The following is a 25,356-nucleotide window of genomic DNA, read 5'->3' as shown; positions in this document are numbered from 1 at the left end:
TTGATTCCTTTATCTTTGAATGCCCTGTGACCTTATCAGTATCACTGTCTATCTTTAGAAGAAGAGAGTGAGGTGTGGATTGCTAAGGACATTTGCCCAAAGTCAGACCACATGCAGCTGACCCTGGATTCAAGGCCACATGGCCACACGTGTTTCCAGAAGCCATACTTTCTCTCCCAGTCACCTTGCAGTGTGGGGAAGGGAGTTCCTTTGAGTTTCTTCAGTTAGACCCACGTGTGCTCACTTGACTGTGGACTCGCTGTGGGTTGGGATGGCTGCAGTTCTGTCTGTTGTGTCTAGTGCAGACACATAGGAGACATTTAAGAAAGTGACCTCAGTTGGCCTCATCAGTGCCTGTGTTGGTGTGGATAACAAAACCTTGGTGCCCTTGGGCCTGGAGTTGTTTCAGCCACTTTCGTGAGTCCCCAGACACAAGCCTTCTAGACCAAGGTAATTTGCCTTTGTGTGGTGCCAGGCAGCGAGTGCTCAGCTCTTATCATGGTTGTTCTTAAGAACATTTTCTAGATTGTGGCTTGCACCCCAGATAAGCTCTCTTAGCACCACTGGCTGTGGGGCAGGGTTCCAGCATATACTTGAATGCTCTCGGATGGTTGCCAACTGTGTGAACAAATGAAAAAGCAGATAACACTAAGGGATCTTTGATTCTTGGCTTTGTGGTCACCCTCCAGTGGGAGAGGTGGTTTCACCTAACACCTGTGGTCATTATCCTTGAAAGGTTGTCACTGAGTCAGGCTGGGCCATCGGGGACATAGAGCCATAATCTACCCTTCCGCTGTAATGGAGCTAACGGCTTTGGCATGCTGGACACTGCAGATGGGACCTACTATACATATTGCAACCATCTCAAGGGGTGGCTGGAGGTTGAGATGAAAGACCTAGAAACAGAGTTGCTCTTGTAGTGGAGTGTAGAGATATTTGTTCAGGACACCCGAGACAGTGCCACACTCTTAGTACAGGACTCTCTGAACCTCTGTTTCCTCATCTGTATATTGCATGTCACACAGGTGTCTCCAGCTACTTTCTGATGTTTATCAGGGCCAACAGCAAGGCCACTCCGTCACATACCTGCTTTTTCAAACACTCCCTGAGCACCCCTTGTACATCTTACTCAGCGATGAAGTATGGGTGGAGATACAGCCCAGAGGCAGGGCCATCAACTGGCTCAGGGTCTTTGGGTCCTGGCCCATCAGAGCAATACCCTGAGGGAAAGAAAGCAAGAAACAAGCTTCACCACTTAGCATAGATTTTGCCCCTTACTTCTTTGGCTTTGGGAGTAGAAGGTACTGAATGGCAGCTGCGTGTCCCACGGCCACCTCTCAGGAGCCTGAGAAGCAGCAGTATCCTGGCCATCTGAGGATACATCTAGTGGCTTCGTGAAGGGATGTGCATGAAGGAGGACACTGCCGTGGTAGGGATCAGGCCTGGGTCTTGTCCTTAGGTCTGTTCAAATACTCCTGTGCCTGGCCTCTTGGGGCTATCCTATAGCCCCCATAAGCCAAATGTGTGAAATTTCAGTTGACATTTCTTTCAGAAAGGCTGATGTAGCCAGATTCCCCCATCTGGCCTCAGCTGTTGCATCCTGTCCTCTCCCCACTCTCCACCCTTGTCAGGCCTTCTTCTTCATGCAGATGTTTGTCTGGTTAACAGCAGGCAGCAGTCACTATGTTCTCTTGTACATCATGCTCCCGAACCGCCTGCCTTCCTATTTGCCCACCTTTTCCTGGCTTCAACCTGATTTTCAGGTTCTCAGGCCTGGAACATAATTGTCTCCACAGATGTTCCAGATACAGGCTTTCGCGTCTTTCCTGTCTCAAATCTCTCTTAGGCCAGACAGCATGAATATCTGGCTTCTGACCTGGTCTCCAATAGGACACACGACATATCTGCATGTATGTTCTCCCTGTACCCCTGAGTGGGCCTTCTTATGCATTCTCAGCCTTCCCCTCCTTAAGCTGTCACTGCCATCTTTCCCGTATCCCTTCAGGTGGGGCATGCATCTGTCCTTCCTTCTGTGTCTTCCCCAGTCCTTCCAGCTGTTCCAGTGAGCAGGCATTTGCCACTCACGTTCTCAGCATCCTTTCCATTGAACATGGTGTCTCTAGAGATGTACGTGCCTTCTCTTTTAGACAGTGCTCTCTGTGGGAACTTGGGGTATGGTTGGCCTAGGCTCTAACGCTGAGCTTCCTCCACCGGGGTGACAGATTATACAAGCAATCTTGGTCTCAGGTGCCACTTTGAGAGACTAGACCAAGCCCTTTGTGGAGAAACTGGTCTGGGAGACCAGTATCAGGAACACCTTGGAGATTAATTAGTAAAGCCTAGGGAGCGGGCAAAGAGAAAGGAGGACTGTGGCCTGGTGGGAACAGGCTGGGAACAGGCTGTTCAAAGAGCAGAAGGCAGAGCATCAAACAAGTTCCTGGTAGCAGCCCCACCTGTGTTAGCTCAGAGGTCCCGTCTAGAGGGGAATTTGGTGTAAAGGGGCCTGTGTTGACTTTTCCCAGCTTGAAGGCCTGTGTACCCTTCAACATTGAAGTCTTTAGAATGGTAGACTTTGTAGTTCTTATCAGTGTGGGTCTTGGGTAGTGGAAGTGCTATCTCACTGTGTTTGTGAAGTGGTCTGAAGCTGGGGGGTGTCTCTGAAGTCTGGGCATCCAGCCAGAAGGAGCCCCGCTCTATAAAGGCTGAGAGGATGGGTACTGGCTAGAGAGGCCGTTTCCTGTGGTCCAGAATGAGGTGCTTCGTGCTGCTCCTCGCTGTTCTCGCCATCTCTCAGAGCCATGTGGTCACCAGGTGAATGTTGGACCCTGGGTGGGCAGGGGTACTGTTGCTCTTCCAGCCCTCAGTTCCACAGGGGGATTGCTCTCACTCTTGTCTTTACACACTGAGTGTGACTCTGAGGACAGGGAACCTGGGGGATAGGAAAGCATGGTTTCTAGAAAGAAAAACAAAACCACCCAGCATTTGGTCCCAGCTCCATCACCTCTATGCCTTAGTTTCTTCATCTGCTATGCAATTAGGGTTTTCACAATGCCCCATCTTTTAGGGCTGTTATGAGACTGCATGAGTTAAGATTTGTAAAATGCTTCAAATAGTACTCGTCCTACTGTGGAATCTTTATACTCACTCATTAAAATGGATTTCTTGGTATAAGAACTCCTTTAGAGAGGTCTGAAGGTTCTCTAAAAATAACTAGGGCATCACCTCTACTGCCATGGGTTAGACGATTTGCATTTTACAGATGAGACCATTGTTCAGGGAGAGTTCCTGTGCTACCTACCCAACACCATGTGGCTAGTAAAGGAGGAGCCAGGGCTTAGCCTGGCTGGACTTGCACTCTTGCTGCATCCATCCCAGGTGCTCATATGTGTGCTCTGTCAAGTTCTAAACACGGAGAAGACTGCAAACATGCTTGGATTGAATCCTTGAAACCAGGCTGAGTGTCTTTGACAGTGAGGGCTCTCTGACCATGAATTTTTCTCAAGTCTAAGGTATGCTGGCAGCTATATAAGAGCCAGAGCCAGAGATGAGGACCTGGGGTGAATTCTGGGCAAGGCTGGCCTCTTGGTTCTGCATGAGGTAGCAGCTGCATTCTGGTTGTAGCTGGCTTTCCTCTGGACGGAGAGGTTCCTGAAGCCACTACCTGGCACCTATACTTCTGTAATCTCAAGTTGTCTTTTCAACTAGTTCTTAGAGAAGATCATGTGATTGTTGGAAGTTTTAGGGTCTGTGAGATGCACAAAGTTCTACTTTAATCCATGGGGCGAGAAAATGGTCAGATGGTCAAGTACAAATAAAAGTGTTGGAAAGGAAGGGTTAACCCTATTGTATAAGAAGAAGCTGAAGATAAAGGCATTAAAGCCCCCAAAGTGAAGACCACAGAGCTTTGGCGGCCTCCCAGTGGACGAGCAGAGGAGTTGGAGAGCCTTCTGGTGGAAGCTCAGGTGGGAGTGGGTGGGGCTGTGGCAGTTTTCAGGTTGCCAAGGAACACGGCAGAGCCAAGTCTAGAGCATTTTTTCCCCCTGTAGTTTCCTCTCTTGATCTTTTCTTTCCCAGTTGAATTGCCTTCATTATCCCAAATCTAAACTGGACCAAGAGGTCCAGTTTGGTGTCCTGCTCATGCTGAGGAAGTTTTGAAGGATTTCCAGTCACTTTGGTTGAAAACACTATTCAGAGAAGAGAAAAGCAATCGGCAGAAGGTGGTATCACTGCTGGAAGCAGGTGGCACTGTGTAGGAGACACCACTATCTCTGTGTAGAGAGGGTCCTTCTCACTGTGTGACCTTGGTGCTTTGGACAGTGTCGGGCACACAGTAAGGCCGCAGGGAGAATTCGGTGACCGAGTAAGTGACGGTGTTCTTAGAGGTCTTCAATACAGGAGTGACAAAACCTATCACTTAACGTGTCATAAAACAGATGTAGCGAGTCTCTGCCACACTGGAAAGAAAAGCCACAAGAAATATCAGGGCATTGAATTTAAGGACACTAGACAGTGGACTGTAAAGCCACATAGAATCTGTTATTTTACTTTGGGTTATGATTTTTTAAAAAAGATTTATTTATTATATATAAGTACACTGTAGCTGTCTTCAGACACACCAGAAGAGGGCTTCAGGTCTCATTACAGATGGTTGTGAGCCACCATGTGGTTGCTGGGATTTGAACTCAGGACCTCTGGAAGAGCAGTCAGTGCTCTTAACCACTGAACCATCTCTCCAGTCCCCGGGTTATGATTTTTTATAGCTGGAAAATCATTGTCACTGTCAGTGAATTGTTGGCCAGAGGCTAAGCTGGGAGTGAGTGTGGAGATGGTTCATGGAGCCCAGTCTTCCTCATTGTGACTACACCCATTCTCCCTCAGGATCCCTCTGCACAAAGGGAAGTCTCTGAGGAATACCCTGAAGGATCAAGGACTGCTAGAGGACTTTCTGAGGAGATACCAGACTGAGTTCAGCGAGAACTCCCATGTCGGGGTGGTGGCCAGTGAGCCTCTGACCAACTATCTAGATGTGAGTTCCTCGGCAGACCTTCTCAGCCATGAATCCTAATGTTCCTAGGCTCCTGCCCTGCCAGAGCCTTCCTTCTTTCAGAAGCTGTGGAGCCTGTGGAGCATGGAGGCCACCTCCTTGCTGTCAGCAGCTTTATCATGGGTCAGCAGAGCCAGCAGAGGCAGCCCTCTGGTCTTCAGGGCTCCAAGCACCTTGCTGGACGGGTCTGAGTTCAAATGACTCTCATACAGCCTGCTTCCCGGGATCAGGGGAAAAAGGTCTTAGTGTGTGGCCATCAGATCTGGAGACAGCAGGTGCCTGGTCTTTAGCTTCTAAGGCATGGGTCCTATTTTTCTCTTCTTTGTACCCAGGCAAGAGTACCATTGTGTCCTTTTCCTTTCTGGAGCGCCCCCCCCCCCAACTGTCACTCATGGCACTAAACAACCAGTGCCCGTGCTTTCATTTCTACGTCTAGGTCACAGTCATGCCCCAGCCTCAAGGGAGCTGGAAGCAGCAGGTAGAGTGGAAGCTTGAATGGGCTCCTGGGACTCTGCTCTCAGCAGATGCCCTAGGTCTATGGCTAGCTTCTTCCTACCTCGACATGGTAACCTGGTCTCTTCCCCAGGCAAGACTTTAGTTCTGGCTCCCAGTGTGCCTCTGAGCTGATTCCAGTATGGCTGCTATATGGCCTGATGCTATATGATGCTATATGGCTGCTATAAGTGCAGAAGACTCTGGGATGAAGAGTGCTCCCCTGATCATCCCTCCATGAAGTGGGCACCACTTTCTCCCCTCTCCTTCTTGATGTTCCTCTTCCCAGGTCTCTGAGTAGAAATGCAGGACTCCCAGGCATCTGTGCCCAGCATCAACTCCTCCCCAGTGTCCCCCATCCCTTACTACAACTCTGACCCAGAGCTGTCTGTTCTTAGAGTGAGTACTTCGGAACGATCTACATTGGAACACCACCCCAGGAGTTCACTGTGGTGTTTGACACAGGCTCCTCAGAACTCTGGGTACCCTCGGTCTACTGCAGCAGCAAAGCCTGCCGTGAGTGACTTCATATTCTACCCACCCCTCTTGTCCCTTCCTTTTCTGTCCCACAGGTGAGGAAATGGAGGTCCAGAGAGAAGAAGGGTCTGGGCTAAAGCTACTGAGATCACAGAAAATGGGCTTGGAAAACACACACTTGGGTTCTCTTCTCTTTGCGTTTGGGATTACACGGGCAGGGAGTTGGGGGTGGGGATTGACTTTCTTGACCAAATGATGGGTCCATGGTGCAGAGAGACCAGATTACATTTTCCACAGAGAGTATGGCTGACCCATAGCTGTGTTCTATCAGGGCCTAGCAAGGTTTTCCACCCTGCTTGAGAATGTTGAAGGCAAGAGGACACCGAGGATCCACTAATGTGAGTCTTTGTTGCAGGAAACCATCACCGCTTTGACCCATCCAAGTCCTTCACTTTCCAGAACCTGAGTAAGCCCCTGTTTGTCCAGTATGGTACCGGCAGAATGCAGGGCTTCCTGGCCTATGACACTGTCACAGTAAGTGAGGTAGCAGCAGCCTGGGTTTCCCTGATGTTTCTCTGCAGCCACCTCTCCCCCAAGACCCTCCAGTTTTAATGGGTTGTGCATCTGGTGGGAATGAGGATCCCTTGGGTGGCTTCTGAGTGGGGTTCCCACTGGTACCCATTTGTACCCTTCCTCCCTCCATTGCTTGCTGTGACTGCTCTCAGAGCTCCACTCAAATGCTTCCTCAGTTCCTGGTGTTCATGTTCCTGTCTTGGCCAGACTTCTGGACTTGGGTCACTCACAGTTCACTTGACTCTACACACATACCGTATATGGTTCCACCACCTGTATAAACCTTTCCTTCGACCTGTTCTACCCCCCAGCCTTTGCTTCTCTGCAGAATGTCACTCTATCAATGAGGTCTCTCCAGCATCCTATGGCCTTACCCTGATTTTTTTTTCTTCTGAGGGCTCATTGCACCTGACATGTTCTATATCACTGCTTTGTAAAATCCACAGTTGGCCTTTCCTGTTGGATAAAAGGTTCCCCAAGGCAGGGACTTTTTTTCATCCATTGCTACATCCTCAAAGCCTTACACACGGCACATCAGAGCTCCTCAATAGTAGTTTGTTGGCTGAAAGAAAGAGAATTGAGTTATTCCTTAGTACTTAGCCATTGTTCATTTATTCACACCATGAATGCTTGCTCTAAGGAAGATATAGAGGGGGACAAGAGGAGAGAGGACCTGCTTGCCTCGTGGTTCTAGCAAAAGGCGCTCAGGTGGCCTTGTGAGAGCAAGGTCTATACAAAAGATAAGTCAGATGGCTTTGAATGTGCTGAGCAGGGCATGAAGAAAACAAAACTAGAATGTATGGAAGAATGCTCTGGGGGACATGGTTGCCTGTGGCAACCCGGAACTCACTCGATACACTTCCAGGTGCCAGACCAGAGATGATCTGGGGTTAGCACTGCAGAAGAGCTGATTGCAAAAAGCCTGGGACAGGGAGGAGCTAGAGCAGTTGAGGAAGGAGACAGAGGCCAGCATTGGGGGTGGGGCAGCATGAGCTAAGGGGCAGGAATGAAAAAAATTGTGAGAGGCAGGACCAGAAGCGATGAGATGCAGGAGGCAGTTGAAGCCTGTGTGGCAGGTTTGATCTCAGGTTTTAAAGTTCACATTTGCTGTCCTGTGTGGAGACTAATTAATTTTTTGGGACAGAGCAGAGGCAAAAGACCTGCTTCAGCCCTTTGTGTGGCCCAGAGCACACATCTACCCTCTGGGCAAAAGAAGAACATTTTCTTTAGCATGGTACCAATAACTCTTCAGTAAATAGACATCCAGTGAATGTTTAATGGGTGTTCGCTATTTAGCTTAGGCACTGATTGGAGACTCAGGCATTATTATTCTATCTATCAGATAAGGGCCTGGGGCCTGGAGAGGAACTTGTTCAAGCTTGGTCAGCAAGTGACTGAATGGGGACCCACATGGCACCTGCTTTTGTGCATGGCAATGCCCCTGGGAGGACCACAGGCGAGGACCATGACAAAGAAGCAACTGTTTCTGCAGGCAGCCTTAGAGTTACCATCAACCCACTTCATCACTTGTCATTTTATCACTTCACCAGCTTGTCCCTAACATGAGACCCGTGTCTGCACCAACACGGTCTCTTCTTCCCCTTCCAGTCTCACCAGAGCAGTTCTTCAAAAGCAAGCAGAAAACATGGAGGACCTGGCCCACTCCAATCTCTTAAGCTAAGACTAACCCTGTGTCATCTATCAAAGTGGAGACAGGGCAGTGAGGGCTGGAGTTCTGACGCTGGCCTGTGATCCCAGACTGGCTGCTCCATCCCTGGGATCCTCCCTCTCTGGCTGCAGAAGCTCACAGGTGGAGATCATCATGACAGTTTCTATTTTCATCTTTCCAGGTCTCTGATATTGTAGTTTCCCATCAGACTGTGGGTCTGAGTACCCAGGAGCCAGGTGACATCTTCACCTACTCTCCATTTGATGGCATCCTGGGCCTGGCCTACCCTGCTTTTGCCTCCAAGTACTCAGTACCCATATTTGACAACATGATGAACAGGCACCTGGTGGCCCAAGACCTGTTCTCCGTTTACATGAGCAGGTAGGAACTGGACCCACCAAGGGTCTGACTGATATCTGGTAGGCACTGTTGGTTGAGGTGAATGTCTGCCCCTTGGAGACACTACCTGCCATGGTGGCCACCAGCATCCAAACTATCTCCATCCTGGTTTCCAGGCACCTCCAGCGTTCTGTCCAAATGATTCCTTACTGGAATCATTCATACAACTAGAGTTTCCTGGGCCAAAGACGAGATGATTTCCATTCTACACCTCTATCCCCCACAGAAAGCTAAGCCCTTGCTGGGGATGTGTAAAGAGGGCTTGCACGTGCTAGGCCCCAGGTTCAATCCCTGGCACTACAAAAAACAACAACAAAAACAAAGCCTTTTTCTATTTCTAGATAAGGGCTTTTAACCTGCTCTTCCAAAGAGACAGGATCTCCGGAATCATTTGTTAATGTCTTTGAGATCCTTAGTCCTAAAGAGTCCTGGGTTCTCCTTCCACCAGAGAGTGAAAGGGACGGCTGCTTATTCGGGAATTTGTGTCAGAGCCAGGCCTCGATCCCGGGGAGCCTGCTACAGTGTTGCTACTTTATTTTCTTGCTCCTTGTGATGGCTTGGCTCCTCTCAGACTTGAGGTTGATGGCTACACAAGGAGAAAGAGACCTCCCCCAGGAGAAGAAGCTGAGGGGAGGAAACCCCAGGGACGGAGTAAGGTGGTCCATTTCATCCATGCATGTCTTTAGATATTCATTCACTCATCCATTGATGTACTCCATGCATATTTACTGGGCCTTTGTATGCAGAGGTTAAGCCAGGACACGGGTATACGCATAAGCAAACAAGACACGCTGGAAGATGTATTTTAGCAAGGGAAAGAGACAGCACACAGCTATTCACATTGCAATCATGCAGTAGTGAGAAGGGTGATCCAGCAAAGAACGGAGCATATGGGTGCATTATAGCATGCGATGTACACTCTGACATGGATGTGTATGCCTGTGTGTATGTGTGTGAACATGTACACAAGGCAGGGCGTGATTCATTGATGATGAGTGAGAATAATCCGGATGAGGGGCAGAGATTAAGTGCATTTTAGGTAGCAGGTTCTATACTCTAGAACCTGGAGGTGTAGGAAGGGCTCAAGTTCTAGGAGGTGGACCAGTGTGGATAGATGAGATGGTGCACGCGAGTGTGTCTCACTAAGCATTAAGCATGCTACCGTATCCCCGAGGGAGCAGAAGGGATCTAGAGGCAGTTTTCATTCAAAGTGCGGGACCTTGTTGAAGACCTTCCCGGGGAGGGGTCCAAGGGGGTGCTGGGAGGATCTGAGGGTAGCACCTCAGGACCTGGTGTCCCCCTGACCTGTGGGGTGAGCCGTTCCCTCCCCCATGGCAGTGCTGAATCATGGCTGTGAGACTGAGCGGAGAAGGGACTGCAGCCAGAGGGAGAGGCTGCGGAGGTGGCCGGGTTGGGTTGGGAGGGAGGCAGTGCAAGGCCTCTAGGTCTCCACCCATCTGCCTCAGAATGGGACTGGGCACTCTTCCCCAGCAGGGTGTCTGCCACTACAGAGAGGCCTTTTTTGCTTCCAGGAATGAGCAAGGGAGCATGCTCACGCTGGGGGCCATCGATCAATCCTACTTCATAGGCTCACTGCACTGGGTGCCTGTGACTGTGCAGGGATATTGGCAGTTCACGGTGGACAGGTAGGTGAGAGGAACCTGGCCTGGATGCCTGCTAGAGGCTCACACTTGGGGTGTGGCTATGGAGGCTCAGGTGTCACCCCACAGGGCTGAGGAGAATTTTACCCAGTAGCTGTGAGATTATTGACTGATTCTGACAGCTAGCGAGGATACCAGCATCCTTTGCCAGTGGTTTTGTGGTACACTCAATCTTGCACTGACTGCCTCTTGCCTGGGGGCACTGTGCTGAGTGGTTCTATAGCTGTCTCATTGATTGCCACTGGACCTGTAGGAGGTGGGTGCCAGTATTGCCCTCAGTGTGTAGGTTATAGACTTTTGATTTGGGCCTCATGACTATCCTCCGAGGGAGCTGATTCATGGATTACTCATGTGCCTGTTTTGTTCACGAGAAGCTCAAGTATATACAAATGGTGGGAGACTTAGCTGAGACAGGTATCGAGTAAATAGCAGAGAAAACTTGAAACTGGATCTTTAGGCAACTAGTGAATCCTCTACCACAGAATGGCATTTTGTTGTTATTGGGATAATTGCAATTTGAGCTGTTCTCCATTTAGCCACCAACTGGGGGGGCGGAAATAGTTCAGTCTTTGATCTTGGGGAGCTTTGGCGGTTCTACGAAGAGGCTCAAAAGAGGGATTTGGACCTCCAGCCTTCCTTGAGGATCCTGACACGGGTAGGAAAGACCTAGGGGGAGAAGGTTGGATATAGATTGGTACCCTGAAGCCCTCTGTTTACTCTTCCAGGATCACAATCAATGGTGAAGTGGTGGCTTGTCAGGGTGGCTGCTCTGCTGTTCTGGACACAGGAACTGCCCTGGTGACAGGGCCTGGGAGAGACATCCTCAATATTCAGCAGGCCATTGGAGCTGTGCGGGGCCATTATGACCAGGTAAGGTCAGCCCCCTCCCCCCCGACCCCTTACTTCCAGAAACTCCTTGAATCAAGAGCCCCTTTCTACAAGAAGAAAAGTTGAAGGAGAATGTTGGGTGAGTCTATTTTTAAAAGTGGCCAATGCTTTGGTCTTTCCTTGCTGTGGGAGACTCACGCTTCCTTTGCACAGTAGCTATCATCCATTTCCTGGTCTTCTGAGAGGCTATCTATGCCTTTTGTGACTCACTAACCTTTGCTGCACCTTCTTGTTCTATTCAGTCCACCGCTACCACCAGTCTAACCCTCTCCCCTTTTCCTGAGATACTTGCACACTCTGACTGGTCCTATAAAGAAGACACGGAGGCAAGCCTTTGTTTTTGTCCTATGTTGGGGTCTGTCCCTGTGTTGCTGAAAGCTGATACCTCCATTGGGGCTATGTTTTGAGACCTGACTCCATCTGGACAGCCTCTACTTCCCTCTGAGAAGAGTCACACAGCGTGGAGGAAGAAGTTCTGCACCATCAGTGCCTCTCTAGATAAATGACATTCCTTTTTTTTTTCTTAGTTTGACATCGACTGCTGGATGTTGGACATCATGCCCACCATTGTCTTTGAGATCCATGGGAGGGAATTCCCACTACCACCCTCTGCCTATATCAACCAGGTATGCACTTCCAGAGGTGTTCTGGGTCCATATAGCATCCCTTCGCCTGGGACTTTGATGAAGAATAACAGTGTGGGCCAGACCAAGAATACAAGGCTTCTTGAATGGGTCATAGTATTTATCATTGAGCTTTTGTGTGTGGCCACTATAAAGCCTGACAGGAAAAAAAAAAAAAACAACAGAAAACAGAAAGGACAGAGCACCAATGGATTGGAGGAAGGATATAGATTGGATTTAAACTGCCCATTAGGACCTCTATCCACTGTTCAAGCTTCCAAGCCCCAGTGGCTTAGGATTCCATCTAGGGTTTCCTTAGCTCTTTTTGGCTGTTGTGGGTTGGCTGGTCTCAATGTGGCCTGATCCTGAGTACCCTAAATAATGATAATTAGGGTGTTGGATGCTGAGAGTCTGATGTTAAGGGGTTGGAAATGTGGGGTAAAGCACATGGGGCCAGGACTCAGAGCCACAGGGACTCACCCAATCACCGCAGATTAAGTCAATTTAATTTTTTAAAAGACCTATCTATTTATTTAAGCCTTTAATCCAAGTACATGGGAGTCAAAGGTAAGAGGATTTCTGTGAGTTTGAGGCCAGCATGGTCTACACAGTGAGTTCCAGGATAGCCAGGACTACATAGAAAGACACTGTCTCAAAAATTTTTTCAAATTTTTTCTTTTTGTCTATCTGAGTATTTTGCTCACATGCATATATACATAGTATGTGAGCCTAGTGCCCATAGGGGTCAGAATAGGATGTCTGACCCCTTGGAACCAGAGTTACCAATGGTTGTGAGTCATCATGTGCGTGTTGGGAACTGAAACTGGGTCTTCTGGAAAAGTGCCTGGTAAATCCTGAGCCCTCTCTCCAGTTCATTGTTTTAAATTTTAATTATTTTTAAATGTGTGTGTGTGTGTGTGTGTGTGTGTGTGTGTGTGTGTAGAGGATATATGCATGTGAATGCAGTTGTCTGTAGAGGCCAGAAGAGGGCATAAGATCCCCTGGAGCTGGGCTTACAAGGAAGCTTTGAGCCACCCAGTGTAAGTGCTGAGAACTCTGGTCCTCTGCAAGAAGCAAGCTCTGGAGATTGCTGAGCAGTCTTTTCAGCCCCTTTTCAGCTTTTGTCATCTGTTGAGTGTGATGAGTCTCATTCTCTTTGTTTGCCTGGGAAGGTGATTTCAGGATGCAATGAGACAACAAAGAGTAACTGAGTGATGGGGTAGAAAACTCTTGTCATTGAATCCAACCTCATTGCACTCTTGCTTCTTCCAGGTCCAGGGCTCCTGCTCCAGCGGCTTCAATCATGGTACACAGATGTGGATCCTTGGGGATGTTTTCATTCGGGAGTTCTACAGTGTATTTGACAGGGCCAACAATCGTGTTGGGCTGGCCAAGGCTATCTGATTATACAACTACACACACACACACACACACACACACACACACACACACACACACTTTATCAAGTGGAATGTTCCCAATAAACACTGCATTTCTTCAAAGACTGTTTTCTCTTGTTTTCAAGGGTACTGGAGCTCTGTACCAATATGAGGTTGGGCTGGTGCCTGCGCTGCCATGAGGGCAGAGCTGTGACCACATGAATTGGGGAGGGATGGGAATATAGTTGGTGGGTAGAAACGTTCATGAAGGGGATGACTATTTCGAACTGAGATGGAGAAGACTAGGTCTGTTCCACTCTAGAACTTTCCAGAAAATGGTATCTGAGGAGTAGAGGTATGGCGTTAGGGCTGAGTAGAGAACACTTAGCCCATGGAGAGGATGCCTTCAGGTTCACAAGCAGTAGGATTTTGTTGCTGTTGAAGACATGGGTCAGAGATGCCAAATGTCTTGGAAGGGTCCAGGGCCATAAACTGCTGTTTATCTTGGGTGGTTAGAATCCCAGATATCGTCCCAATCTTAGGGCCACAAGTGGCCGTCAGTGCTCAGACATATTCATGTTGGTTTGCTTTGAGACTGGTAGTTGAGGTCAGGTGCCAGCAGTCACGTTCCCATCAAGGACTGGGTGTCAAGTAGATGGAGGGCCTCCACCCCAAGCCTTGCACATTTTCCCTGAAAGGGCCACTTTGGAGAGCCAGACCTCACAGAGTGAGAACAGGGGATTGAAGGTTCTGTTTTTTTCCTTCAGTCACCTTGGGGCACAGGCAGACAGGCTTCCAGGGGAGATCTCCAGAGCTTGGGGTCTGTGATGACTCCCTAGAAAGCACTCTTCTGGGCCTGCACATATATGCTTCCCCCCTTTTCTCTTTTTCTTTGCATGCATGTGTATGTGTGTGTGTACAGGAGCCCATGTGGAAGTCAGAGGACAGCTTTGAGCATCTTCCTCAGGAACATTGTCCATGTCTTTTGAGGCAGGATTTCTCATTGCCCTGGAGTTCACCAATTAGGCTGGACTGGCTGACTAAGGACCCTCAGGGATTCTCCTGTCTCTGCCTCAGTGCTGGGCTTACAGGTTTGTACCAATATGCCCAGCATCTTTACATGGGTTCTGGGGCCCACACTCAAGTCCTTATGCTTGTAAAGCAAGTGCCTTATTGGCTGAGCCATCTCCTAAGCCCTGGCACTGCCTTCATTTGACAGGCTTTTCCCCTAGGACAATATGAGAGCTCAGACTCTTGTTATTAGTCTTTTATAGTCACAGTGTTATCACATAGTGACAGTGAAGGATTAGACTTGGTTGCACTTATGGAGTCAACTCACTTCCTCCTGGAAGACCCACTTTGTCTTGACCACTGGTTGGCCTTGCAAATGGGGAGGAGCTATAAGATAGGCAGTGTCTCAGGGGCTGGAAGCTCCTGGCTTGGCAGTGATATTTCAGAGGAGATTAAAGAGGGCAGGGGTGGTAATAGTGGAATGTTATTACTGACTGGTCCATCTGGAGGCATCTCTTGGGTCTTTCTCAGAGTTATCAAGATGAGGGGACAGGGTAATGGGGTCTGTAGAGAGACAGGTGTGGCCTCTAACAGCGAAGGCACAGAGCTGGGCTATGGGAATGAGGGGTTTCAGGAATAACTCCAGCTATATCCCTGGGGAGCTGAGAATCTGGGGCGGCTTGGGGCAGAGGTCATGAGATTATAAGGGTTTTCAGGAGAGGGAGCGGTGCCTGCAGTGGTCAGACTCTGGTCTCTGGGTCTCAGGGAGCCAGGAAAGTAAAGTCCTTGCTAAGAAGGACTAAGATCTGGCTTCTCTAAGTCTCGCTTTTCATAGACCAATACTGTCTACTTGTGAAGAGTGAGACAGAATTGGGCCACGTTCATTATTTTCAGTCTTTGCATAGATTTAAAAAAAAAAGCAAAAGAGTTACTGGATAAGTGTATAAAAATCTTGTTACCTGCTTTAAAGGTTTACATTTAACAATTGTATTTTAAACACTCAAGCCTTATTTGGAGACCATGGAGAAAGTCTAAATGTGGTGACTGTTGTAAATGCAAGGCTTAGATGGAACAGCATCACCCCATAGTGCTCACCTAGCTTGGCAGTGTTCCCTGTTATGAGCTGTTGGTGAGGATACAGTATGCCTGGTGTAGCATCCCCATCCTGGGCTTCTCTGGTTATGAGCTGCATGGTGAGCAGTAGCCTTGATCTTCTGTGACTCAGGCTAACGCTCTACTTGTAATGTTCTCCATGCTAGCACCTTATGGAGGCATTTCAGTCATTTCCTGATCTCAGATCTAACTGTCTTCAGAATGTTCTTGACCAGGGAGGTGCTTAGTCTTGGTCATGTGAGTGGGAGGAGCACTAGTTGCCTTCAGAGAATTACGATTTACAAAAGGTCTCTTGAATGCTGGACCTGGACCCAACTTTTCAGGGGCTCTGCTAGGGATGAATGAAGGAGCCACCAGCATGACCAGCACATCTAACTGTGTTGTGGTCTGGGGGGCTGGTGAGGGAGATGCTCTGCAGGGATTGGCTGGCACACAAACACTTCCCACTATCTGTGTCTGGTGGTGGACCAGGTTGAGGTGAGAACAGCAGAGGCTCCTGGGTGGCTGCTGTGTACAGACTCATCCAGCACCCAGTCTCAAGGCTTTGGGCCACCTTCTGGGTTTCTTTTAGCTCACCTTCAGCTCTCCTCATGCTCAGACCAACTTAAATATCTCCTGCTCTAGGAGGGTACCGTGATCTGTCACTCAGCGGTGCTGTTTAAAACAGAACATCTGAGTCATGTATCTCTGGCGATGCTGCAGAACAGTGTGTGTGTGTGTGGGGTGTCTGTCTGTCCTCTGAATTCTCTGCTATGTGGTAGGGAGGAGTTCCTGGCATGACACTGAGGCTCAGCCTATCCCTGCAGACAGTGTGCCTTTGCAACATGAGTGAGAACACCTCCGATAGGATGGCATGAAGAGTGAGTGTGAGAAACATGAGTGTACACACACAGACACACAGACATGAATATACACACAGACACACATACCCACACCTATACACACACACAGACATACAGATACACACCCACCCCCCAGACACATAACACACAGACATACAGATACACACCCACCCCCAGACACATAACACACAGACATACAGATACACACACAGACACACACAAAGACACACATACAGACACAGACACACAGACACGCACAGACACAAGCACACACACACACACACACACACACACACACACACACACACACCCTGCCCTGACTTGATAAGCACAAGCCTCAGGCCTCTGCTCATTTCCAGCCCCCCTGCCTCCCCATCAGTCACCTCCTTGCCAGTTCTCATCCTAATAAGAGGAAGTGTTAGCCCAGGGAGCTGCTTGGTAAGGAAGCCTTTGAAATGGAAATGTTATGACAAAATGATGGATTGTTTTCCTGGAACTGTGCAGCTTGTTTCTTCCCTGTGGCAGAAGGGAAAAACAGAATCGACAGGAATGGCAGAGTCCAGAATGGTACAGCTCAATGATAGCCGTTCAGAGAGCAGGAAGTGAGGACCTGGGAAAGGTGAGGGCAGCTGAGGGATGAAGCCTGGCTGCTGTCAGGTAGCTCTGCTCATCCCTGAGGGCCACAGCATGCAGCATCACCCCTGAGGGCCACAGCATGCAGCATCACCCCTGAGGGTCACAGCATGCAGCATTACCCCTGAGGGTCACAGCATGCAGCAGCTGTGGGGAGATCACAGTAGCAGCACCAGGGCTGTGCATCTGCCTGTGTCATACCCAGCCTCACACAGCTTGCTTCTGCCATCTCTGCTGTCCCCTAGGCACGCTGTGTTCCTTGCCTTCTCCACCTTCACATGCTCCTCATCCTTCATGCCAGCTTGAGCGTCACCTCCTCTGAGAAGGAGCCTAGTATTCCCAGACCCTCTTTTCCTAAACCACAGGAATAATCGATAGCTGAGTCCTAACCCTGAACTTGTCCATTTAGAATGGGACACATTGCTCTAGGCACTGTGTCCATTAGCGAGCACACAGAAAGACCTTCCCACATGTTCTTTTTGTTTCGTAGGCGCACAGACATATAGATGCATCTGGGAGTAAAACTCCTTGTCTAGTACTTGCCTGGAATGAACAAGGACCTGGGTTCAATTCTCAGTGCTGCAAACTAGACAAAAGAAAACACCCCAAATCAAACAAACAGGAAGTACATGTGGTTATTGTCGTGTTTTATAAAAAGATAAGGGAGAGAAGGAATATGTTCGGTGGATGTGCAGTCAGGTGTGGGGGAAGGAGGTGCCTCTGAGGGCCCATGCTGAGGCATCCCTTCCCCCTGAGGGACCAGCCACATGGTGGTATCATATAGAATGGAGTTTATTTAGGGCATGGGGAGGGGAGTTGAGGGAATAGAGGCAGAGAAAGGCAGAGAGAGAGAGAGGGGGGGGAGAAGAGAAGAGAAGAGAAGAGAAGAGAAGAGAAGAGAAGAGAAGAGAAGAGAAGAGGTAGAGGCTGGCCATGAGCATGTGGAGGGGGGGAAGGGGAACGGAGAGGGTGGGAGCAGGAGCAAGGGGACAGAGCAAGAGCAAGAGAGCAAGAGAGAGAGGAGGGGGCAAGCAGACCCTTTTATAGTGAGTCAGACACACCTGGCTGATGCCAGATAACTATGGGGCGGAGCATAGGCTAAATGTCACTAAATGTCAACAGTTATCAGCGGGGTTGAGTGGAGACTTTGAACAAGACTGAGAATATTGAGCTTAAAAGTGAGGCCAGAAAGGTAGGGTCAATGAAAGATATGAAGAAGACAAAAGTTGGACAAAGATGTGAAAGAATGTTAGCAGTGAGTCCGTAGGTGTCAAACCAGAGTCAAAAGCTAACTGAAGTGCTCATTAACATATCAAAGCAGAACCAGGTCCCCCCAGCATCTCTCTGTCCCCACTTGCTACAGGATATGACTGGCATCCCCTACCCCCTACTCTAAACTCTTTCAGCCCAGGGACTGGGCTGCCCTTCCCCCAGCTATCCTTCCCTATATAATCAAACCATTTTGGTTATCTTTTATCCTCCTGGCCTCTTGGTCTGGCTCTCCCTTCTCACATGGCTCAACGTCATGTCTGCTCAGAACTCTCCCAGATGTCCCTGCCTCTGGCTGTGCTCGTCCTTCATCCACAATGAGGTTTCTTCTTCACCATTCAGTATGTCCTTCCTATTTATTTATTTATTTATTTATTTTTCATTCATGGGTAAACATGAGTACACTAATTTTTTGCTTACATTGGATTTCTAATGAAAGATGAGTCATTTCTAATTCTTTATAGCGTTTAGTTGGCATAGAATTGTTCCATAGCTTAATGTTGAGTGAATAAACAAACACAGTCCTCTATTTTCCAGCCCAGGAGGCAGCTCTAGTCCTGGAGCGCCCTCTAGTGACAAGACAAACCTAGAGCATCTTGTTTATACTTAGGACATTCTTGCCTACTTCAGGTGACTTTGGGGGCAGTGGTCAAGCAGACAGTAGTGACTGCCTCCCTCGTGCAGAGCATAGTGGCAGTTTCTTCAGGAGATAGATAAGAAAGGAGTCCCTGTCCTCCATCCCTAACTCTGGATATCTCTGCTTAGCCTTTCTTTCTGTTTTTGAGAGTCTCTCCAATCTTTCTGGATTGCTGTGATTCTGGGATTATGTGCTGAGCTAAGCTGTCCTGGTGAGAATGTGTCTACTGTGTGTGTCTTAAGGGGTTCAGAGCAGCATTGGTCTTCCAGGTCAGCAGGGAAGGCTGCCCCACCCTTCCTTAGCATTTATAGTGCTAGCATCTGACCCACTAGACCCTATGGGGATTTGGGGCTGGTGCCAGGTCTGAGCCTGAGTGAGATGAGTGTCTTAGGATTTCCATGGCATGACCCCAGCAACTCTTATAAAACAAAACATCTAATTGGGACTAACGTACTGTTTCAGAGGTTTAGTCCATTATGGCGGGAAGCACAGCAGTGTCTAGGGAGATATGGTGCTGGAGAAGAAGCTGAGAGTTCTACATCTTGATCTGAAGGCAACCAGGAGGCTGGCCCACACAGGTCAGAGACTGAGCACAGAAGACCTCAAAGCCTGCTCCCACAAAGACACAATCCTGCCAACCAGTCCATGCCTACTCCAACAAGGCCACACCTCCTAATAGTGCTACTCCTCATGGGCTAGGCATTCAAACACATGAGCCTATGGGAGCCAGGCATTCAAACCACCACAATGGGAAAACTAATTTCTCTCTTCTTTTTGGTAGAGTTTCACTTCCTTTTTGAGGACTGTGGTGGCCTTGGTTGTCTCCTCTGGTATGGGAGATGCGTTCTCCAACAGTCATGGTTGAAAGCTTAACCCCTGGGCTCTAAGTTCAGGCCATGACACTTGAGAGCTCCCTTCTTTCCCAGGACTCTGTTTAGCATCTAGACTAGAGTAGCCATGCCATCAGAGCTTTCTTCTTAAGGCTTATGAGAGGGAACAAAGAGTCTGCAGAGAAGCCTGTCTTGGCAGTGTTCTGTAGGGTCAGCCGTACTTCTGGCAGCTTTGAACTGGTGCTAGGACAATCTGAAAGCAATGTCTTCCCCTGTGACCCCCAACCACAGGCATAGTCTCCATACCCAATCTCAGGGACACAAAGCTCAGTGCATGTTCCCTTTATGTGAGGACAATAAGAATAGAGAAAAGTGTTTTCCTGAGTCCACAGGACACTCAGAAGTCCTCAGCACAGCCAACAGAGAGGGAATCGATCAGGAATCTGGACCCTAAAGAAACTGTCTTTAGCCAGAGTCAGAGGAACTGGACATAAGACTCCACATGGATATGCCCATCCCTGGATGCCAGCCTGGCTGTAGATCTGAACCAGCCTTGGGGGATTTATTTGGATTCAAGAGGGATAAGGAGAACGTCTGCAGCCTGCAAGTCAATCCCTGTGGAGTCTAGTGGGTGTCTGCACATATGGACATTTTTCTGTCAAGTCCTGCATCCTAGAAGAGATGCTTGCTTCGAGTGGCATCCTACAAGAGATGACCTTCCTCCTCCTCATGTCTGCCAGCCTGCACCAGCAGCCACCCACCAAGACTTACCCACTAGAGCTCCTAACAGCAATCACCCCATGGATCCTAACCTGCCTGGGCTCAGGGCAGAGGTCTTCAGATAGCCAGAGATCTCTGATGTAGCATGGTGGAAAAATGGGCTAGAGAAAACTCTCATCTTTCTCACATAGCTGGCTTGGCTCGATGTCTGGGGGTTATATATCCTGTTGTTGAAGTACCTTTCTGTCTCCTCGGATCCTTTCTGGGTGTGCCTAGCACCAGGAGCTAAAGCCATAATGGCAGCCAAAAATGTCATTCTTCATCCACACAGAGATTTATAGAGTATGCCACCAGTCAGCTTTCTGTTACTGGGGCAAACTACCCCAGAAAACTGATTTACAAGGAGGGAAGGCTTATTTGGGGGTGTCCCAGGCTTCTGTTTCTGGCTGGGAATGTGTTGTTCTGTAGGGAGAAAATGTATGATGGTAGGTAGTTTGCCTCAAGGAAAGCAGTTCATGTCATAGAAACCTGGAAACAGAGACAGAGTGAGTGACAGGAGGCACTAGGGTCCCCACATCCCATTCATGGATACACCCCATGACATAACTCCCTCTTGCTAGGCACCTTCTAAAGGTCTCATCAGTTCCCAGTAGCCCCACATGCAGAGGAGCAAACATTAAACACATGTCCCTTGGGGGACACTATGGATCTCACCTATAGCAGGAAGTAGGAACTATTGGAAGTTTTCTCCTGGTGAAATTTATTGGGAGGGCAATATTTTGGGTTTACATTTTTAGTATTCTGTTCCATTGTCCTCTTAGTTGGTTGCAGTGTCCTAGAAAAGCTGGCGATTCTGAAATCAGATTCCATCTGCCAGACTGTTATTTATGCCAACATGCAGCACAGAAATCACCATCAGGCTCCGGTGTCCTAGTTGCTGGTCCAGACACTGTTTTCCATCCAGTGTGTGCTTCGGAGCCTGGCTGTGGAACAGGGCTTTGAATGGCAAGAAGAGGAGCAGCTGGGGCCTGGGCTCTGAGAACTCCAAGGGTGTGCTCTTTTCTCCCGAAATCTAGTTCACCCCCCTGGCCAGGACAGAGCCTGTCTGGCTTCCCTGTCTGCTGGTCCAGATGGAGCAAGCACCTGGACTTCTCTAGCTTACCTCTGTTACCTTCACAGGGATAGCTGGAGGACCTGAGAGCTGAGATGTGGTGAGGACAGGTCGGAAGGAGGAAGGGTATGGGCTGACTTCCATTCCTTGAATCTATACACTAGGCTCTAGCCCTCGATGTAACTGGATCTAAGGATAAATTGGGGTTATGAAGGCAGGCCTTTCTCATCTGAGAAGCAGCAGAAGAGACATTAGACATATGCGTGCACAGAGGAAAGAGGGCACAGCGAAAGGACACAGCTGAAAGCCAGGAGGAGAGGTTCCATTAGAAACCAACCATGGTGGCACTTTGATCTTGGACTTCTAACCTCTGAAAGTGTGGTCTGAGCCTCCCAGCCTGTGGTACTGTGTTATGGTGACCTGAGCAGATCCAGCCAGGGGATGTTGGAGGTGACTCCCTCCAGGGAGTTAGCAGACTGTTGTTCAACCCTGCCCTGAGGGTAAGGGATCGCTCCTAGGACATGTCCTAGAAGGTTTCAGCAGCTGGGAATCTCACTATAGTCTGATTGATGGTCAGCCCCAGTGTAGAGCTGGGTTCTCCCTTTCCAGTTCTCTAGGTCTTAGCACAGAATGGCAGAGGTGTGAGTGTGTGTGTGTGTGTGTGTGTGTGTGTGTGTGTGTGTGTGTGTTGACAGGCCATGATTGCTTTTCTGGATGAAATAAAACCTAATCTTCCAAGTTGAAAACTGTCTTAGTCAGGGTTTCTACTCCTGCACAAACATCATGAACAAGAAGCAAGTTGGGGAGGAAAGGATTTATTTAGCTTACACTTTCCATATTGCTATTCACCATCAAAGGAAGTCAGGACTGGAACTCAAGAAGGTCAGGAAGAAGGAGCTGATGCAGAGGCCATGAAATGATGTTACTTACTGGCTTGCTTCCCCTGGTTTGCTCAGCTTGCTTTCTTATAGAAGCCAGGACTACCAGCCCAGGGATGGCACCACCTACCCTGGGCTGGACCCTCCCTCCCTTGATCACTAATTGAGAAAATGTCTTACAGCTGGATCTCATGGAGGCTTTTCTTCAAGGAAGACTCCCTTCTCTTCGATAACTTCAGCTTGTGTCAGGTTGACATACAAAACCAGCCAGTACGTAAACCGGCTGGGGTTCACCCCTTGCTCACCAGAGCCTGGACATCACAGGACTGTCACCTTCTTGGGAGTCTTTGTCTAGTGCCTACTGCCACCATACATGGTCCCTTGAACATTCCTCTTCCGTCACGAGTGCATGGACTCCTACTCCTTCACCAGGACCCACGCTTTTGTAGTCACGTGTCCTGGCTCTGACTTCCTGCATCTTGTAAGCACCATGTGATGACATAGAACCCACTGGGATGCTCCAAGTCCTCTCCATCTCGGCTTTAACCACATCTTCAACGTGTCTTTTGCTCTGTAAGATCACACCTATAGGGTTGGAGGGATTGCAATGGGGGGAGGGGGCTTGCTCAGTCTTGCTGCCCTTTGCCATGCAACTCATGTCCAGGCTCCCTTCTTGAGCTCCAAATGGTCCTAGGGGGAGATTTGAGTAGAGACAGAGGCTCCTCAACCATCTGCCTGTGATCTCCTCCTTGGATGAGATAACAGAGTCAAAGAACCCACTTCCTTCAGAGCCTTCTCTGGGCATGACCCTCTGTGTGGCAGCTGCAGGCCAAATCATTAGAATTCTACCTGGTGTCTCCAACACCATTCTATCCCAAACAATGCAAATCCAGAGAGCAGGCCTGAAACTAAACCATCACCATTGACCCTCCTCCCCATAAATCCCATCTTACCCACCTTGTCTCTCCAGTCTCTGTGAGAGCTGCTTCTATAAGGAGAAGGGAAAGAGCAGGATTTTAGAGATAAAGGTGTGGATCAGACTCTACCATACACAGGCAGGGGAAGGAATGAACTCCTTTAAAGCCCTGGAAGCTATGGAGGTCCCCTCATGTCCCAGGACTGTCACCTCAGTCCAGTTTGAGGCTGGTTTCCATGTGGGCATGGAACTGGTCACCAAAGTCAGAAATCCCAGATGGGGGTATTGCTTTGACACTAAGCCTTAAGATACACACACACACACACACACACACACACACACACACACAACACATACACACACACACACACACACACACACAAATCTGGGTTTACTGTAGGTAGGTATCACGTGGGATTTCTTCTGTTTAGAGTTGGTACTGTTTAGTTGGTACTGTTGAGTGTCTACTATAAAGTTCAGATAAATTTGAGGATATTAGACTGAGTTCAGCTCACTAGGGTATGTGACCTTGACCTTTCTAGGTCATGATTTGTAAAATTGGACCATGATTATAAAGTTAAATCACACAAGTGCTGTGACAATGGTGGTCACAAGGAGATAGCAAGGCAGTGGACACAAAAGGGTTTTGTATAAAAAGCAACCATGTCGGAGTGTAGTTACTAATGTAGGAATATGAACAGGCGAGAAGCTCTCATCTCCTAGGAAGCTGGGGACCAGGAGGACAACTGCACTTCCTTACATCTCGTGCCTTGGTGGTTCCTAGTGGTTACTCCATTGTGGTAGACTGAGTACTTTCACATGATGAAACTTCCAGCTCTTTTGTTACTCCTTTCTTGGATTCAGCACCACTTGGTCAAATGAAAATAGCCTATCAAGTGCTTTATCCTGTGAGGACGGCTCTCTGGTAAGCTCTGCACAGTCTTCACCCCCTTGAATGTGGGCTGGATCCAAGGACTAGCTGGTAGCGAATAGAAGAAGAGGCAGCTCGACAGGACATCACTTCTGAAGTTGGGTTGCAAAGACTCTGGGATCCTCTTCTGTCATTTCTTGCTCACTCTGGGGAGGCAAGAAGTGTGTTGTGAGCAGTGGTGTGGCAGGGCCTCTGTGGCAAAGGTCTGAGGCTGACCTCTAGCTAACAACTAACGAGGAACTGGCCTCATCAGTCTGTGAGCTTGGAAGTCCTCCGAGCCTGGCAAGCCTTGAGGTGTCAGAAGCATAGGACAGCCACCAGGGGATCCAGGTAATGTCTGGGAGGTGTCATGTTGTTTTCAGTTGGTGGACATTGTAGGTTAAAGTTGTTACTTTTAAAGGAACACACTCTTTTCTCCTTCCTCTGTTCTTGCATTTCACAAAGATATGTTGAATGTCTACTATGCACCAGGCTATAATGTACTACACTATACTATACTATAATTATTAAGATAATGATATTTAAAGGACACAGGCGAGTGAGCCTGAGCATAAACTGCAGGTAGATTTTGTCCTAGGCACCTCCCACCTCACAGGCTGATCTCCTTATATGTGCCATGGGATGATCACACCTCCATCCATCTCCCTTCTGCTTTGGAAGTGCCTGTTCCAGTTTGCTAAAGACTATCATGCAGTATACTGTTTGATTCTCACCGCAGTCTCAGGAGCTTGTGTTTATTGTCATTGTTAGCAAACGGGGAAGCGGAGACCCAGGGAGATTGCAGTTAGGGCCGTGAAGCCTCTGGGGACAATTGACACAAGAGATTTTCCACAATGTCAGCAGCTCACCCTTCCTGCAGGCTAAGCAGAGGTAAATTGCTGTGGAGGACTCGGGCCCCGGACACAGACTGAGGTCTTGCAGCTGTGTCCAGCCAGGCTACCTGATTCATCTGGACTTAGAATTCAAAGCAGCCTGGGATCTAAAACAGGAGCAATTCATTTAAAATTTTAGTAAGATGCGGATGATCAAAAAGGGGATTTCTGCCAGAGGGTGGCTGGCTCACTCTCTGGTTCCAGATAAGTCCTTTTTTGAGATTTGTCAAATGCATGTTCCCCTTGCTCTTCAGTCATAGAGGCTCAGGCAGGGTGCAGGCACTGGTGTGTGTGTGTGTGTGTGTGTGTGTGTGAGAGAGAGAGAGAGAGAGAGAGAGAGAGAGAGAGAGAGAGAGAGAGAGAGAGAGAGAGAGAGAGAGAGAGAGAG

The 25,356-nt window shown here is 48.7% G+C and overlaps 1 protein-coding gene across 1 annotated transcript; it reads left to right on the top strand.

Annotated features, from left to right (window-relative positions):
- The first annotated feature begins 2,732 nt into the window (after positions 1-2,732).
- On the top strand, positions 2,733-13,261 carry LOC116094247 (chymosin-like). Its single transcript, XM_031376152.1, has 9 exons — positions 2,733-2,811; positions 4,879-5,026; positions 5,935-6,052; positions 6,429-6,547; positions 8,437-8,636; positions 10,187-10,300; positions 11,041-11,185; positions 11,731-11,829; positions 13,099-13,261. Exons 1-9 carry the CDS (start codon positions 2,750-2,752, stop codon positions 13,228-13,230), a joined length of 1,137 nt encoding a protein of 378 aa, XP_031232012.1. The 5' UTR covers positions 2,733-2,749; the 3' UTR covers positions 13,231-13,261.
- Positions 13,262-25,356: the final 12,095 nt, after the last annotated feature.

The sequence above is a fragment of the Mastomys coucha genome, unplaced genomic scaffold (assembly GCF_008632895.1).
Source record: "Mastomys coucha isolate ucsf_1 unplaced genomic scaffold, UCSF_Mcou_1 pScaffold16, whole genome shotgun sequence".
Classification (NCBI taxonomy): Eukaryota; Metazoa; Chordata; class Mammalia; order Rodentia; family Muridae; genus Mastomys; species Mastomys coucha.
Note: the sequence above shows the minus strand (reverse complement) of the source record. Positions and strands in the feature narration are given on the sequence as shown.